The sequence below is a fragment of the Varroa destructor genome, unplaced genomic scaffold (assembly GCF_002443255.2).
Source record: "Varroa destructor unplaced genomic scaffold, Vdes_3.0 BEIS01000003.1, whole genome shotgun sequence".
Lineage (NCBI taxonomy): Eukaryota > Metazoa > Arthropoda > Arachnida > Mesostigmata > Varroidae > Varroa > Varroa destructor.
In genome coordinates, this window is record NW_019211456.1 from 26,261,623 (window position 1) to 26,279,084 (window position 17,462).

Consider the following 17,462-nt stretch of genomic DNA (forward strand, 5'->3'; position numbering starts at 1 on the left):
GATATCCCTGTAATAGCTAGGTAATGTAATCTGCTAATCTTAGAGACACGTTGTTGTGTAAGTTTGAACTTGGGCGCAGATACACTTTGTTTCGTGTTGGAAGCCAGCGGTTTGATGGGAATGCCTAACGACGATACCAGATGTAAAACCACCAGAACACTGAGAGGTTGGATGATGTTAACTATGGTTATTATTTGAATGGTAAGCGTTCCGCAAACTGCTGATACCTGGCTTAGCTGCTTTCCTTTCCGGTTTTTTTAATTTGTCAAGAACTTTCGAAGCGTCTAAAGTTTTCAAATCCCTGCTAATTTCGGCATCCGAATAGTTTGTGTAGCAATAGGCCAACGTACATGATGCGGTTACTTTCGACATTCAGTCTTCGTCGTGAGACTACACTAGTCCAATTTTATCATCCTGCTCTTGTTCAGCTAATGCTAAAGCATCAGATTTAAACGTCAAACATATTCCAGCGCTGCGAACTACCCTTTGAATAATAGCATTAGCCCTGGATGTTTTGGCTGAATACTTGAGCCTTTAGCATAGCTATAATTATGTGAATGATCACACTTTAGCACGAATAGCCTATTAAAACTGGTTTCCAATTTCAGAGGGGAAATTATGCAGGGCAAATCTGTGTCCAGATTCTGAAGAACGAAAAGCGTCGCAAGCCAGGCATCATTATAAGCGTCAAATCACCTGAAGGCAGCTAAAGGCGTCACATTCGATGATGATGACTGCTTTTTCTTACGAAGGCTCCAGTCGAAAGAAACGCACTCGCTGTAGCTTAACATTCATAGGCGTTAAAACTAGGCTGCCCTGCATGCTTCATCAGAAGATCGAAATTAAATACTTCGCTGAGATGTTCCTTGTCGCTTCTTTATATCCTTGAAGGTTACCTGAGCGTTCTTTAGTCAAAGGGGTTCGTGATGTTCCACTTACGGCAACAGCCGATTGTTTACTTTCCAGCTATTGTTCTTCATCTTCGTACCAATTGATGAAAAGCACTTATTCGAGCCCGGAGCGCATGCTGCGTATACAAGGCAAGCTTGCGCCCAACCGGTCACTCTTTCTTGGATCTGACATTATCGCTCCAACGATCCGTTTGAGGCTGACGCACAAGCAACAATGAAAAACTGTTGATTTCAAAAGGTTGCAGATAGTTGACTAATATAACATTGAATCTTTTACCTGTCGGATTCAAAATTTAGCTCCATTGGCGGCGAAGTCAAAGTTCACTTGTTTAGCCTTGTGAGGTCGTAGTCAAACAGATATAGCTCAGTCAATTAAGGAGTAGAAGAGGTTCTAAGGCCGAAGCTGTTGCCATGTGGGAGTATATAACAGGGTTCAGTAGAATCATTGATCTTCCTCCTAGTGCTGTGTTTTGCTTTTCGATTAGTGAACTTTGGAAGGCTCACGTTATTCGGTTGCTTCTTGAACGTTCTCACGTGCATGCATTTGTGTACTCCTCTCGCAAATCTGTCTTTTCGCATATTTTCAAGAAAGTCATTATGTCCTACATAAGGACATAGTCCAATCTTACAGTATTTCATTTGCACCCAGTTGCGTTAACGTTGACTGACTTATTGTTTACCAAAATCTTTTCGAAATAACTTGTAAGCATTCTCTGTGCTTCGTTTTTTAAAGGGGCGTCTAATTTTCATCATTTCAGTGATTCGTTTAACGCACTAGGTGGACAACCCTCAACTAGACAACATGTAATAGTTGTAAGCTTTGACATACGTATTATATGCGTAATTACCCCACGAAAGCTATTCTTCCTAAAAAAGGAATTAGACAATAGCAATGCTTATATGGCGCCCTGTTACTTTTCAAGTTATAAGCGAATGCGCGCGGCCAAATCTAAAGTTATTTTCTTAATATGGAAATTAGTTTTTCAAGCCTTTAGGTTTTTATTGCATATTTGGCATCACACATGTACAATAACCGCTCATTTTTTACTCTCAAACACCCAAAATCGTTTATCTTTATCATTCCTTTTACGCACATGACCTGCTCTAGATACACAGCGGCCATTGCTCATTTCTGCCTGTTCGCAGTTTTGCTAATCTAACCTAAAGCCAAGTCGCCTGCTTAATCTATACTAGGATTTTAAATCCATGGTCGTCTATTTTCGTATCTGGGCGTAGACATATTTCATTTTATAACAGGAGCCAGCTACCTGATGCAATGCCTGACCTGCTATATACCTGACCTAAAACTCAGACTCACGCTGTTTCCTTTCCTTACAATGTTGCGTTGTCGCATAACTTCTGAGAAAATCCATTATATAGCGTCAGTAATTTTCTTACATCGTTTCGATTGTGCAACTATATTGACTGAGGGAATTGTCTCGCTTCCGTTACAGGTATTTCCGATTCCAACTGGGCCATTATAGAGCCCTCGCTGGCATATTCTATTGCCAGTTTTATTTTGTAGCTTTTCCCTAGATCTTATCAAAGTGATCAGTTTTACGTTCGGAGACTTTTCAACGGATTATGAATAACTACTTAACAGGCGTCCACTCGCACTCGACAAACATAAAATTTTGTAGGCATGATTTTGTATACGACGTATCTAATATGGCAACTTTGTACGATTCTTATCAGCCCTTTCTGACAAGCTTCGAAGGCTGTTTAGTTGCAATCATGTTCGACACAAACCGAAAAGGATCAGCATAAAAACGCCAGACCCAGCTTCTATTTCTTCTAATTCTTCTTCTTCTAAGCCCGTCAACTAAGTAATATAGAAATATTATTAGTCCGCAAACATAATGAACTTTATTATAGAACGAAGACAATGTAATGATTTCACATTCGTCAATTTATGATTGAACATAAGTTATTTACGATCACGCGCTGGCAAAGCAAGACATAAACAAGCAATCCCTGTGTGAGAACAACGGAAAAAGATGCCTTAAAGGAAGAGGAAGTGAGTTTTCAATTAACCAGTAAACTCCAAGTGGTATATCTGTCTATCACTGCTATTATGAAGACCACTACGTCTTTTTTTAGCGTCGTCTAAAGAGAACATGTTGGACCAGTATGTACAGGATCGTTGAATTAGTAGTCAGGTGGCTCTACACAGGATGGAACTCTATGGCTTCAAGTAACGTTGAACCGTGACATACCCCCCTGAGAGTAATTTATTTCTTAGACATTTTAGTTGACGGCTAACAGCCACGCTGTGATAACCGACCGAATCTGTACTCGACTGCTTAGCGGCTAGCCGGTGATATAAAAATATGCACTATATTTTAACTAATGACTGTGGTAATATACGGTGACGCGGACGATCGATCTGGTCCATGCTATTTTCGATCCTTAGCTGTTATTTATACAATCATAGAAATCGTATCAAGGATTAACCAGCGTGATAAATACTTTTTTTTTTTTTAAATATAATTAGACCAAAAAAACGAACATGGATTAGCGATAAGCCATGGAAACGAATTGAATTATAATATCATTAACTAAGCTATCACCCATGCCATTACCAGTGTCTATAATAATAGTATTATTCCCAGTATTTTGAGTACCGTAATTTGGTTACTAACTATACTTAGGTGTCGCATACCTCGGGTTTATGGGAGAAAGAGCGGCCCGTAGAGTAACTCGCACAATTCCTTACAGACCACTTTGAACAAAGGATAGGTTGAGCAATCTGTTTATTCTGCCGTTTGGAAGAATCCAGCGTAGTGATTCCATACAATATTCCTTTTTATATATAGCTCAGACTATCTATTTCAGAGAAAAACACGAGTGTGCCCGTAATTCCTAGCATTGACGGGTCCTGCTTAAAAAGGTGTTTTAATAATCTACAGTATGGTTAGAGACTGGGGTGATCTTGTTTGGATTGTTTCTTTTTTTCTGTAAAAGGAACGGTACAATTTTCATCGCTGTAAGGCTGTCTCATATCTTTTATTTTAGGTGCATCATCTTTTCTCTAATATGGCGAGATAATTGGCAGCAAATGTCAAATAGTACATCCCAGACTCCACCAATTAACGCCCTTTCAGTAACCCTTATTCTTCATCACGTCTGGCGCTGTATTAATTTTTTCCACGAAACTTTTTAGTTTTGCCGTTTTTTGACAGCTTTTTTATTTAAAGATTAAGAATCGCCAATTTAATATAACCATAAGGAAAGGCTAAAACATTTCATAGCTTTGCGTCTCTGTAGACAAAATTGCCATAGTACAGATATTCCAATGCCAAAACGAGATAAGCCATCATTGTATTTCTATGCGGGAGGCGTCTAAAGGTTTTGCAGTAACTTTTATGATTTAGTCTAAAAAAACTTAGAAATAGTGTCGGTATCTAGAAAACGGCTGTGGCCACATTTTATTATCATCACTTTCTTTTGAGGCACTAAGATTGCGGTAATCCCCAGAACATTTGATTTTGTCCTGGCTTTGGATCCAGATTGTTCAGTACTGTGCATTTCTAGTTCATTCATTAAATTCTTCCTATATTCTGAGCCTATATGTTTCGAGTTTCTACGTCTGGTATCGTCGTTAAGCGTTCTATCATAAGCCTGGCTCCTAATACGAGACTAAGTGTCTATGGTGCCATATCCACACCATGATGTGTCTTTAAAACTAGCAGGCAAATACGTTACCCACTAAGCTATCATGGGGGACTACCTTGTTCCAAAGAGAAAATGTACTTGAAGCCAAATTTGAAGGAACATTTGGAACTATATGTGACTTATTATCAGGGTCGAAACGCGCCTTGTCTTCGGACCGGCCTGCACAGAAATCGTCACGGAAACCGCTGACGGTTTCAGGCGGTTTGGCAACGTCGGGATGTGTATGATTAAGGATTTACAATGTTGTCTCCTCAATCCTTTCAATAATTTTTCTTTACATTCTGACGTTAGCTTGGCCTTCAAGGGCATCGACGTGTATGAAGTGGTATTTGAAACCACATTTGATTTGCGATCCGTGTCGGGAAGAGATCTGGCCTCGTGTAACCCCGTTGAGGTAGCGCCATGCAAGTCGGCGGTAATGCCAGAATATGCCACAGTAGGATATTTTTTAAACGTATATGTAACTCAGCATGCTTTCCTATCCCTTGCTGGAACTCTTGGCTTTTTCGATGAGAAATTGCAGTAAAATTGTACAGTCTAGCTGGGAGTTCGATCAAGAGTAGAGGACCCTTCGAGAGGAGATCAAATTTATAAAACTTTGTGCGGCTATGATCCTTTGTTGTTTTTGATCAAACGAAATTAGGCAAATCAATCTCTCACAAAATGTTCCAAAGTGAGATAAATTGATGAGCTTGTTTGTTTTGCGTGATGAGTCTATACTGTGTCTTGACAAGTTGTGTATCCGTAGCAGCTCATTAACCCGCAATAATTAATGATCATTTTGATGATGGATTGGATTTGCAATAGATCATAGAGCAGCCTTGCAGACAACATTCACTGCGACGGGAAGGTCAGCAAGAAATGACAACGCCTTAGAGAACAGAAAAATTGTCCAATGCTCACAGTAACCTGTTCCACGCGTAGATATAGAGAAACATTTAAACCTGAGGACCCAAAGCATAAGACATCGAACTTTCAACCGTCATCTCGTACTCATTTGAGCAATAATAATATATTACACTAAACATATGGAGTCTGCGACCCCCATGATGCTGCTACAGCGGTAACGTGTAGAATTCCTAAAGTCAAAGATTCAAAACCAGATGTAACTCTGTTTCATTCGGGGAGACTGTCACCTAAACCAACGCTTAGCAATGATACCGGAGGTTGAATATTGATTAAAATAGAGACTTGCATCGCAGTTTATAGATCTATAGGCTTGAACTGAGCTTGCAAAATTGTTCTAAAGCTTGTTGTTAGCCCATGCGTGCGTTTGCTCTACACAATCATTGAATAACAGTTCCTGTTCCACCTGATAGTAAGAATAACACGAAGGTGCACTTAGACCATCGTCTGCTGGATAACTGCTTCTATTAATTGTATTACCGTTTGGTTAAACATAACTTACAGACAGCTAAATACTATCCGAAAAACGACGCATGGCTAAGCTCGAAGCAAGACAAGCCTATTTTTCGTTCATTCTCGCCATTTCCTGTTCGTTCTTAAAGCGTGTGCATACTTCAACCATACCTGCCTGCAAATTGAAGCAGATCCCATGTCGCCTTCAAGAGCAGTAGATATTACACGGTTGACGATTTGCTTATCTCACCTTAAACTTTCAAGAGACTTTGTTTAGAAAAAATATACTTAACGTCGGTTGCTTGTTACACCTGCGGTTGGCTACTTCGCTAGAAAAAAATGTATTTATTGCGTTACCATTCTACCATTGCCACCTAACAGTTTAAGTAATCACGAATTTGATCGCTTTTTTTCTCCAGCCGTTACAGCTTCCCAACTAGCATATTTCATCGCAACCGTAGCATGAGTGTATGTATGTTCCATAGATCGTCATGTCCCATACACATAACTTTATGTCCCTATGCATTTTCAGTCGTTTCTTATATCTCGAAAAAAGAAAATAACTAATGTTGACCCACGATTTTTCAGTGCAGAAAAGCTGAACGCGTATGCAGATAAGAAAATCATTATGGATTTGACCAATTATTCAGCAGAATCAAGCAGTACCACGCTCACACGTGTGTTTATAAGTATTTCCAATAACTACGTTTCTGATATCGTGCAGACAACCGTAGAATAGTTATTAATGGCGTTGTATATAACACCATGCTCAACGTCAAAGTTCAAGTCGGCTGCTTTATAACGAGTAGTAAACTCCACTTGTGTGCTTTCTTCTTGAGTTTACTTATGTTAGACCGATAATAACATGTGTGACAAAAAAAAAGCATCTCCATATTTTAAGTCATCTGTGGTACGCTCCTTTAATTTAACCGTCGTTCTTTGCAATTCCCGTTTGTTTTACCGGCCGATTCTTCCCGTCCGTGTCGCTTTTTTGCTGTACCATATTCCCGATCTACAACCCTTCACGCGACGGATTCGTAACACATCATCGTGTCTGATTTATAGCCAACACCTATTACATCTCTACATTTGTGTCTACTGGACTCATGAAGCTAATCTAGACCGGCTACTCACGCCCCCCGCTTCTCATTTGCAATCAGCACCTCGCTGCAGTCGTCGATACGCGGTCAGACAAAGAAACAGACAGGTCTGCAGGTAGACGCGCACGTAAGCGGATAGGAAGTAGCAGTCGGATACCAACCGCTTGTCTCTATAGTTTCACGCTCTTATCTATGCAACAGATGTGAACCACGGTCAAACTGTCCCGATAGTCCGATGGAATGCTGGATGCCGCCGGCCGAAACTGTCCTGCTGTCCAACCTCTGAAACTCTGTTCGGTCACCATCGTTCACTGTCAGATAGCGGATTGTCAACAAAATGATGTGTCTTTTGAAGCAGCAGCAAAAGCAGAGCAACAACGATGACGTGGTCGAGCTGGCCGACGTACATGTACATCTACTAAGGACAATCTCTGCAATCCGAGGAAAACTGCGGTAATTGCATTTTTTTTCGGCTCTTGCTGAACTGCGAGAAAAACGACAGCAATAATAGAACGAGGCTCAGTTGCGGCCACAGCATAAGCGTGTGCGTGATATTCGCTGGTTCGATTGTTCCCTGCTGCTGGTGGGGCTAATCAAGCCCTCACCCGGCAACTGCTGCTGTTCATCCTCGCATGAGCTAACGGCTGTCGACAGTGGCAGCGGCGGCTGTTGCGAACGTCATCCGCCATTCCAGTGTTTCCCTCTCCTACAACCGCATGGCTGCTACCTGTAGCCGGCACAGAGCGCTTCTCAGACGTCAAGGAGGCCGACTGTAGAAGGACCACCTAACGACTGACTGACAACTAGCTATTGTCTAGATGCTAGGTGCACATATGCAAGTGTAACTTATCAATCGACTATTGTTTGTTTTTGTGTGTATGAATGTGTTCATGCGTCTTCTAGCGGGCTAGTTCGTTTTGCTTGTTTGTTGGTTTGTGGTATATTGGTTGGAACTGTCTGTTCAATCGGTGCTTGTGGCAGCCGAAAAACTGCTGTGACCGCAACAGCAGAAGTTGGAGTAGCAACAGGACAGGTCGGTCCTCAGTCGCTCACCCATCTTCCTTAACAAACGTCGATGCCGTTAGAACGAAGTGGGAAAGAAAAATAAAAAACAGGACGTATTTAACACAGCACACATTTACATATTTAACAATCTTATATTATTATCGTGTAAACGGAGCTAGCAAGATAGGACACTAATAGAGATAAAAGGGTCCGCAGGTTCAGAAGCCTGTCCGGTACCGGCCAGCATTGCACGTTGTTTGTCGAAAAGGCGCGCGCTGGGTAACAGCCAGCAATCAAATGGTAACAGTAAAAGTACTAGGTAAGTCATTTACTGCCTTTCCACGTTTACGGACGGCTCTTCTCGACGGACCAGTATCGTCTGGTCGGCACAGAGGCACAAAGACGATAAAACAGACAGACAGCAAACGACGATAAAACAGCCCAGCAAAAGAGGTCCATTAAGCATCGGCCGACCATAGACGTCTACGGCGCAACTCCTTCGTACTCAGTGGCACACTCATATAGCCATTATCAAGTGACAGCCGACGACATCACGCCTTCACATCTAGCGACGTAAAGGTGCGGACACAGGAGTAATATATCGGAGCAGAGCGTTAGGATCAACTGAAACAACAGAAGGATTACAACTGCCCAGTAGGGACTATAGCCTAAAAATGAACAACAGTCGAGCCTCTTTTAGGCTCGATCGAATTGTGCTGTCGTTAACTCGACACGGTTATGGAAATACTGTTATCGGCAGCATGGTGATATAATTTTTCCATTTCCCAAGCAACACATGCGTACACTTTCATCAGGACGTATGTGGATAGAAATTATTTGATGAATATAAGTTTTTAACAAACACATTTTGGACTCCGGCAGTGATAATAACGATTCCAAGACGGCGGCGGCGGCAACAACATTCATCGTTTTAGATAGCTATTTAGTGTAGCCTCTATCCTGCCAATTATGGTTATGGCAGATCGGTGATGACCCGTCTATGATTATGGATTGACTAGCAACTCAAGAAGAATGATTGTCGGATGAAATGATTGACCAGTAGTTGTTGCTCGCCGTCTCAGGATTGCTCGAAATCGATCAAGGCACACAAACACGATCGAAGTGGCCGAAGTACAAGTGATAATTGCGCGGAGGATTTTCTATTCAATTGGAAGGGCCTAGTTTACTGTAAAGGACGACCGTATCTGTGCTTTATAAAGCTTCATATAATAATGATGGACACAATGGACGTGGTCACATCGACCTTTTACGACATGAACGACAATGACCTCAAGGAGTTATGGAACTCCGATGGCTTTGACGAATCGGTAAGTGATCTCCTTAGAGCAGTTCGAGCTGTTGGCGATTTTATTCACTGATTAGCTGGATGGCATCACTGACGTGCCAGCGTATATGTAAATATATAAGTACTTTAATACTTGGTGCACAGACAAAGCTAACGATGCTAACCAACTAGGAATTAGGCGTAAGGTGTTCCACTTCCTATGATTAGGGAAGTTTTCGTCGCGTGACCTCAGCTCGATTGTCTGGGGTCTATCAGTGTGACAGTGGCCTGTCGCCTACATCTAGAGTATAGATAGAGAACATACTTCGTTTAGCTTTGAATGGAAACCAGACTTATAACTCGTTCGGATCGGTGAATTGTAGGACAATCGATGTGATTTCGATGAAGCGTAAATTGACAATTTATCGCGTCTCTTAGGTTCTGTAACGCAGATATGTATTCTTAATTGAACTAAAACACCGGCTATCAAAGACAATCGCTGCACCTATTAAAGCAAGGTCGTAGCACCGTCTATTTTGCATATTGTGTGAAAGGTACCCTTCTTATAAGTTGCCGTCTGTTCGTACAGTAACGTAGCGCTAAAGCAATCGGCTACAAATGAAGCACAATTTGATTTGACGTGCGCCACTTCATTTCCTCCCTATGGACGGCGTTACCGTGGCATCAGAGTAGTTTTGTGACTACAACGACTGCCGTTTCGTGGTTAACCCAGTTTATCGCCAGGCTATCGGCGGAACATCTCTAGTATGTTATTACACCAGCGGGTATCGCTCCTCGTCGACGAGTGGATCGCAGCGGAATTCCCTCTGAGTACCGACAGGCTCTGTCCTAAAGATATTCTGCGTTCGTACAAGCGTTTTTTCGTGCGTTTTTTTGCATTCTGTTGCTGAATAAAAACGCTACGAAGGCAAGAAACATCGATCTATCGATAAAAATTTCGCCGCTAATTGCATAGTCTCGCTTGCATATACGTATCGCACGAAATTTTGCCAACTCTGCTGATAATACATTCGAATGGTTTTATTGTGCTATTCTGTTCGTGCCTCCACACTGTCGAGAGATATGCCGCTATGACAGAGAAGGCCAACTAATCCTGGTATACTATAGAGATAATATGTTTACTATAATTGTGTTCGATCAGGACACAGTTGTGTAGTACGTACGTCCGATCTATGTAATAATAGCTTTGGTATACGTAGTTATCTCTGCAGTAGTTCGTCCTAGCTTTTCTAATGAGCATGCGCAAAATTATGATTCATTTCATGTGTACATTGTAACCGAGATGTAAAACGAATGAAAAAACAGCTTTAGCCATCTAATGGAGCGAACATTGGTCTGCTTTTAAAACAGAATATATCTGATATTGTTCTAGGAATCAAACCATTCATTACTTTAAATATGTGGTGTATATATATATAGTTGGTTCAGTGGTGCCAATCATATGTGTGATTAAATAAAGCAACATAAACATAATAGATAGGAGCAGGCTACCATATTAGTCAAGACATTGACGGTGTCAGCTGCAATTTTTAGCCAACGTGATGGGTTTGTTTACCTGTCGCAAAGTCGGAAGCGCCTAGCTTCATTGAAGTGTTTCGCTTAATCCCAGACGCTTGCGCTTCTTAAGCTCTGCATTGAGTCTAGGTATTTGATCTGCTGCGTTACATCAACAATATCGTTGTTGCATCCAACGCACGTAGAAACACGTGCGCAGACATGGAAACCTAAACTTGCTACATAAGTCAAATTACTGCCACATGGGTAACTTGCTAGAGCCAGGCGTTGTAATAACAAAGGATTTAGCTTGTCGGGGAAAGGAAAAAGAAATGAATCAGACGAACAGCATCAGAAAGCGGAAAATAATCGGTGGTTGACTGGTTGGCTACTTAAGTTCTAACTGCTCTCTCCTTTCCACATACAAGCGAAGGAAAATAAGCACGCTAATGGCAACACTATATTCGTATCGCTCTTATTCATATTCAGAGACAGCCATGCTAGATAGATACACAGACACAAAAAGGAGCACTTGCAATGGGGTAGTAGTGAACGTTGGAACGGTTTTCTGGGTCTCGATCTCTGCGTCCATTTTCTTTAAAAAAAGACAGCGAGGAAAGTCGTCGAACCGAACGTGGCGAGGCTAGCACTTCGATGCCCAAATACACAACGATGCACCGTTATCCCCTCCATCTTTTGCGTCCCCTTATATATCAGCCTTTAGCGTTACTCGTGCCGATGTCTAGGCGCACGCTGTGCAAAACGTTCTTACCCCTAGCAGCCGCCACATTCGCGTTAAAGACGGCAGCAGCCACCGCTGTAACTAGAGATCAATCTACCACAAACGAAAATAATCAAAATAAATGAGAAAAGATCGAAAAATAAAAACAAATGGAAAATAAGACAGCTAGGACAAAGGTTCGGAATTTGGTACGGCTCAGTTTGTTAGGTGACCATATAGACGTCAGCCTATTTATTGCTGAATAAATAATTTGAGCTTTGCCGAGTCGCATGATGGTACTACTTCAAGTGAGCAGTATTGCCTCACATCGTTGACGGCCGCTTTCAATATAATTAGATGAGCCATGATCCTGTGTACAGGCGATCTGGAACCTAGACTACCTTACCGGCAGACACGTTACCACTGTCCCAACACGGGGATTTGAAGGACAAATGCGGGCTATTTCTATTTTGACTGGTAACACGGTACAGCGCCTTCTACAACCAGCATTGTTTTGAATAGTTCCCACTGTTACGACTATCATTGCCGTCCCTACGACAGGATAGTATTATTGAGTGTTTTCTTCAAATTCGTCTAGAGTTAGGGCGATGCAGGTATGTTGATGCCAACCAAAGCCCTCTTTCGAACATACGCGAACATAAGTTTGGCTGTGAGTGTGCTCAGTGAATAGGGGAAGGATCTACAAATGAAAAATCTCATACGCCCGCTGAGACTTATCTGTCGGGATCCGTTTACGTTAGTTAGCGCCACTTATTCAGCGTGAATTGAATGCGAGCGATTGTTTCCCCAGTCGCTCCGCCGGACGATGAGTCAGGTTCTCGGACATACGGTCTGATAGCCCAAAGAATCGATGAAGTACAAAACGAACAAAAGGCTTTGCGGAAAAAAAGTAGGCGGAATTTTTCCTATGGACAATCCGATGGCTACGGCCAAGCTTGAAACAGCCGAACTCAGCTCTGCAGTCGCCTAACACCGCGTTTAACACCAGCTGTCAGGTCGTTTAAGACTTATGAGGGAACAGAAATTGACGATAGTGTGTTAATTCGATAGTAGTTAACAGTCTATTAATAGTGAAACGGTAGAAGTGCCTACGACAACGATAGTCATGGTTAAGGCAGTGATTATGGTTAGTTTTTTTTCGAAATTAGCTTACACACCCACGTCCCTCTCGACCCGCGATTTTTCAATAATGTCCCGATTCTCATTCCCGGTTTGACTAGGGTGATAGCTTGGGTGACTGGTCTGCTGAGACTTGATGCGCAGGGCATATTCTGTTTAACTAGGGCCCGCTAGGTGACTGGATAAAGCTAACCGACCCTGTTTTGTGATCTCTAACGGAGGATTTTCGGCTGAATTTTTCCGCTGGCCTACATTTAGCCATTATTAACGGTGCGGTAGTTGAAATAGTCAGTGGCTTTGGTAGAACCCGTAACACGGCATGAAGAAGAACAGACATTATGATTTCCTGATCATGTGTTTCTTGAGAAGAGAATAGACTGGCTAGGTTAATGTGTTTTCTCTTAGTATCAGCGACGTTTAGCGGAATTTCCGTTCGTTTGCTTTATAACCTAAAGTGAAAGATTCGAAAACTGGTTTAATTATGATTATCAATCAAATCTACCTAAGTTCATCAAATTCTAATTAAATAAAAATCTGCTGGCCTGTGCAAAAATCAAATCAGGTCAAAATCAGTTGAACTCATATCTGATGACTATCTATAAAACGTGCAGTGCACGTATACGTACTGGCTATTTGAATAAAGAACAGTGAGCGTCTCCTTTCATGCATAACTAGGTATTGCTGCGTTTTTACTTGTGTGGGCACGGTCACCACGTAAAGGGAAAGTTCCTTTTATAGGCTTAGCTAAGCAAACTAGAACTATTCGTATGGAATACCCACATTCAATGCTTCGCTCTACTTCGTTAAGCAAGTTCATCTTGATTTGCCAGCATCGTCTCGAAAGTGACAAACTCACCAAGAACAAAGCTTTGCGCCGAAGGTTTGAAATAGATCTCGAGTCCACGGCGATATCGGAGTTACGATGCGAGAATCTACGTTAGAAGGTGTTTTTATCATGTTCTTGTTCCAAAACGTCTTCTCATGTAGAGCTGTGCTTCCAGCTCGTATTGTTTTGTTGTCTGAACAGGCTATCAATAATATGCAAGTATACAGACTACTTCGTTTCGTGTGTATCCACTCTGACTTTTCAAACACTTCTGCAATAGCAGCTACCATTTCATTACGGAAGAGTTAATTTGTTTGTGACTGTGGCTATTTCGTTGCAGGAATATTGAGACTGATCGCCCCACTTACGACAACAGCAACAACTGAGATAAAAGCAAATTATGGCCGAATTGTCTATATTAAGAGAATAGATACGACGCTGAATAAATGAGTCGCGAACTTACAATAGGGATTACGCTACTATAGCTATTCCGATAGTACCAATTTCAGCTATAGCTCAGCCATTCAGACAAGAACTGTCCCGCTACGCTCATGCTTCAACGACATGTACTGAACAGTCACACTTAATAACTCTATTGCTTTATCAGAAAGATGGAAATCTCACAAGAGGAAGTTTTTTGAAAACATACGGCTGTGATTCCTTTAAAATTTGTGACTTTAAAAAACTTCCCTTCGGTTCAATCTCCTGGAAAGAAGGCTTAAATCCCTCAGAAGCATCTAAATTATTCAAAGAACAAGAATCTGATTGAGTAACGTCTTGTTTCTATACGCAACCCCTGTATCCGGTAAAAGTTGAACTTAATTTTCCATTTTAAAAATGGCGCCGTCGACTCACAAAATTGAACTTCAAGAACTAAGGCTTTCATCTCACTTAATCATTAGAAGACGATAGTAGAACTTACAAAGTAAACGACTCTTTGTCAGAGGCTACCGATATAGGTATATGTTAACAATGCTCAACCTGCTACCGCATGTAAGTAATACCATTTAACAACTTTCGTAAGCTGATCTACTGTCTGACCCTGTTTTTTTATGCTCTGGACAAAATGACGTTTCATTTCAACCATATGCACATACATTTGACAGCTTCATCCATACAGGAACATTCTACTACTATGTAAAAAAAAAATAAATAAATAAATAACTTTATTATAGTAGTTCGCATTACTACTACATCACATCCGGCTACTCCGTAGATATGACACAAGGCGGCCCACCTTAAATCTGACAAAAGGTCGCTAGCTCAAGTGTACCTGATGCCCTGTCCACATGTTGACCGGAGTCGGGTATGGCTTCGAAGAAAAATGATTTAAACAATGAAACTTTTAACGCTCCATATATGCACAATGTTACATATCTGCTGCTGCTGCTGCTGCTGTCGCTATCTCTCAGTCCCTGCTACGCCTTCGATTAGCAGCATTCGTTTAAGTGAGCAATTGTATGAAGTATTTCGGTAATTCAGACGCACTTCAGCAAACGGAAACCCTGCGAACGTTTAGTCTGACAAAGCCGCTAAGCTTGTAGGCCGGCAGAGTAACAAGCATATGTCGAAGGGATCTGCACCATAGGAAAAAGTGGTATCGAAACAAGTATATACATCTGAATAATGGTGTTTAGTAGTAGTATTTGAAAAAAAGTAGTCTTTCCTCGCGCAAATCGTAAAATGATATAGGGCATGATATTCGGCGTTGGCACTTACTTAAAGATATTCTTCATTAATTAGTATTTTATAAGATGTCGATGGGTTTAATTATATCTATGTTAGTACTCGCATCCGAAGACATTTACTTACAAAACCGAAAACGTATTAATCGCTTTTGACTGTTCAAACCTGGCTCCGACTGACTCCATATTGTGGAAATATCATCAATGATTAGTATTTCATTATTACGTATATATTAATAAATAAGGAATAGCATTTTGCAATTTCGAACTAAGTCATCATTTTGTCAAGTCGCCACTGACGAAATGAAAAAAGTGCTTTTTGCCACATTTATTCGTTTTTTTTTCCGTTCGAAAATAAAACATTATTACAACATAACATATAGATCACACAGGTGAGATTAAGTTAAAAAGCTCCTATATTCCTATCAAGTTAATGGAAAAGGGATGGCTTAACGAACGAGGTTAACTTTTTGGCTAAAAACTGTGTCCACCAACAAAGTAGATGGGACGGCCTAGGCCACAATTGAAATATCTAATCATTTTTTGTCCAACGATAAAAGCCTGCTCGGGCCTTGTAGCCAACAGAGGCTGCAAATGTCAAATTTCCCTCTCCCAAGCAGAGAAAGGTCTTTTCAGTATCGCTCCGCCAAGCGTTTGCCATGCTCAGAGCGTGTAGCTTAGGCACAAAGATGTTCTGAACTCGAAGTGCATTATTATTGGTAAATAACTGCTGTATCTTTTACTTTCATATAAAGACGATTGGATAAAGGGGTTTTACGTTTATCATTGCCACCCTTACCCGGACGGTTCTACAAGGTAACCGGGAACAACCAGATTTTGTGATAGTTTCGCTACGGCACACGACAATGTGATGCATGGTGTTTTGATTTGTCCACGATTCCCTTTTCACAATACGGAAAGGGGCAAATTTATCTAAGGCACAGTTCACCGTGGCGCGTTACGATAACGGACTTCGAAAAGGTTATTTCATACCAAATGCTCATGAAGGCGATAAATCGGTATCTGACGCTAATGCAAGGCAGTGTAAAATGCTAATGTAAAAGAGCAAGGATAATTTTTGCGCTATTCCTCTCTATCTATGATCTGCTTCATTCCAAAGCTCGACCACACAGGCGAAGCAACGGACGCAAGACTCTTTATCACTTGCGACGGTATCTAGCCGTACCCATTGAAAAAAGAAACGCCTCCAACCGGACTCGGTGGAAGAATCCGAATGGAGCTACAACAGTTGTAATTGCTGCTACAACAATTGTAAAGTAATTGCAAAAGCACACTGCAACCATGGTGTTATGTCATCGATCTGATCAGAAATTATATCACAAGCTCATTGAGGACAATGATAGCATTAATGGGGCAAATTAATCGTTCGTAAATCATTTTGGGCGCTGGTGGGCATTATTTTGTTACGTATTTAGCAAAGCTCATAGACTGGAATAATAATTCATATTACTGTATCATAGTGGGCGGAATTTGACAATGGCCAGTGATTTTCAAGCAGCTAAAACCAAAAGCAATACTAAAAAAATTACTATTTACTTGTTACTTCCTCTACTTTTTTGTTTTATTTCAATTGCGCACCTCTTCTTTTTTCAGTCTGCTTTTCATTATCAGTAAAAATATCAAATTGTTTGCATATTCTCATGAGGAACGGGATTTCACACAAATTACCCCATGATCACTCGAACTAAGCAATATAGCTCTACCAAAAAAGAGCAGACTGCTGTTACTAGTCCAAGCTGAGAATCATTCTACTGAATCACAGCGAAATATCGGTTTGCCATCTTCTTTCTTATATTCTATATTGCAATAGTATCGTTGTCTCTTCTGAATTTCCTGTCAGGAGGAACAAAATAGGACAACGACTTCTTTCTTGATGTTGCGTTCTAGAACGCCTTTGCCGGCTCTGTCTCCAGTTCCTCCTCTAAACCTGAAGCCCTCGCCGAGAATCACTTCTTTTTAAACTGAGACACCATGGCAGGCGTCGACAGTCAGACTCAATGGTCCTGCTCAGTTAGACAAAACCTAAATCTCACTAAAATATCGATGAATTACTATACGAACTGTGCTACCACAATCCACAGCTGCTACATAAAAAGCATAAAATAGAATTATGCAAAGTGATCGAATTCTCTGTATTTCTGCCCCTAGTCATTTCGCCTTTCCGAGTAAACGCAATAGCCTGAGGCCGCAACGAAGCAGCCACATCAAAGCAGCTCCCG

At 41.2% G+C, this 17,462-nt stretch overlaps 1 protein-coding gene across 2 annotated transcripts in view; it reads left to right on the top strand.

Annotated features, from left to right (window-relative positions):
* The first annotated feature begins 7,788 nt into the window (after positions 1-7,788).
* LOC111246918 (uncharacterized) overlaps positions 7,789-17,462 on the top strand; it is a 61,710-nt gene continuing 52,036 nt past the window's right edge. Inside the window, exons 1-2 of one of the 2 annotated variants that reach the window (XM_022797307.2) lie at positions 7,789-8,629; positions 8,933-9,378. In XM_022797307.2, coding sequence (XP_022653042.1) covers positions 9,283-9,378 — 96 coding nt within the window. In that variant the 5' untranslated portion in view covers positions 7,789-8,629; positions 8,933-9,282. Of the gene's footprint in view, positions 9,379-17,462 lie in introns of both variants that reach the window. The other variant, XM_022797306.2, reaches the window with a different exon arrangement.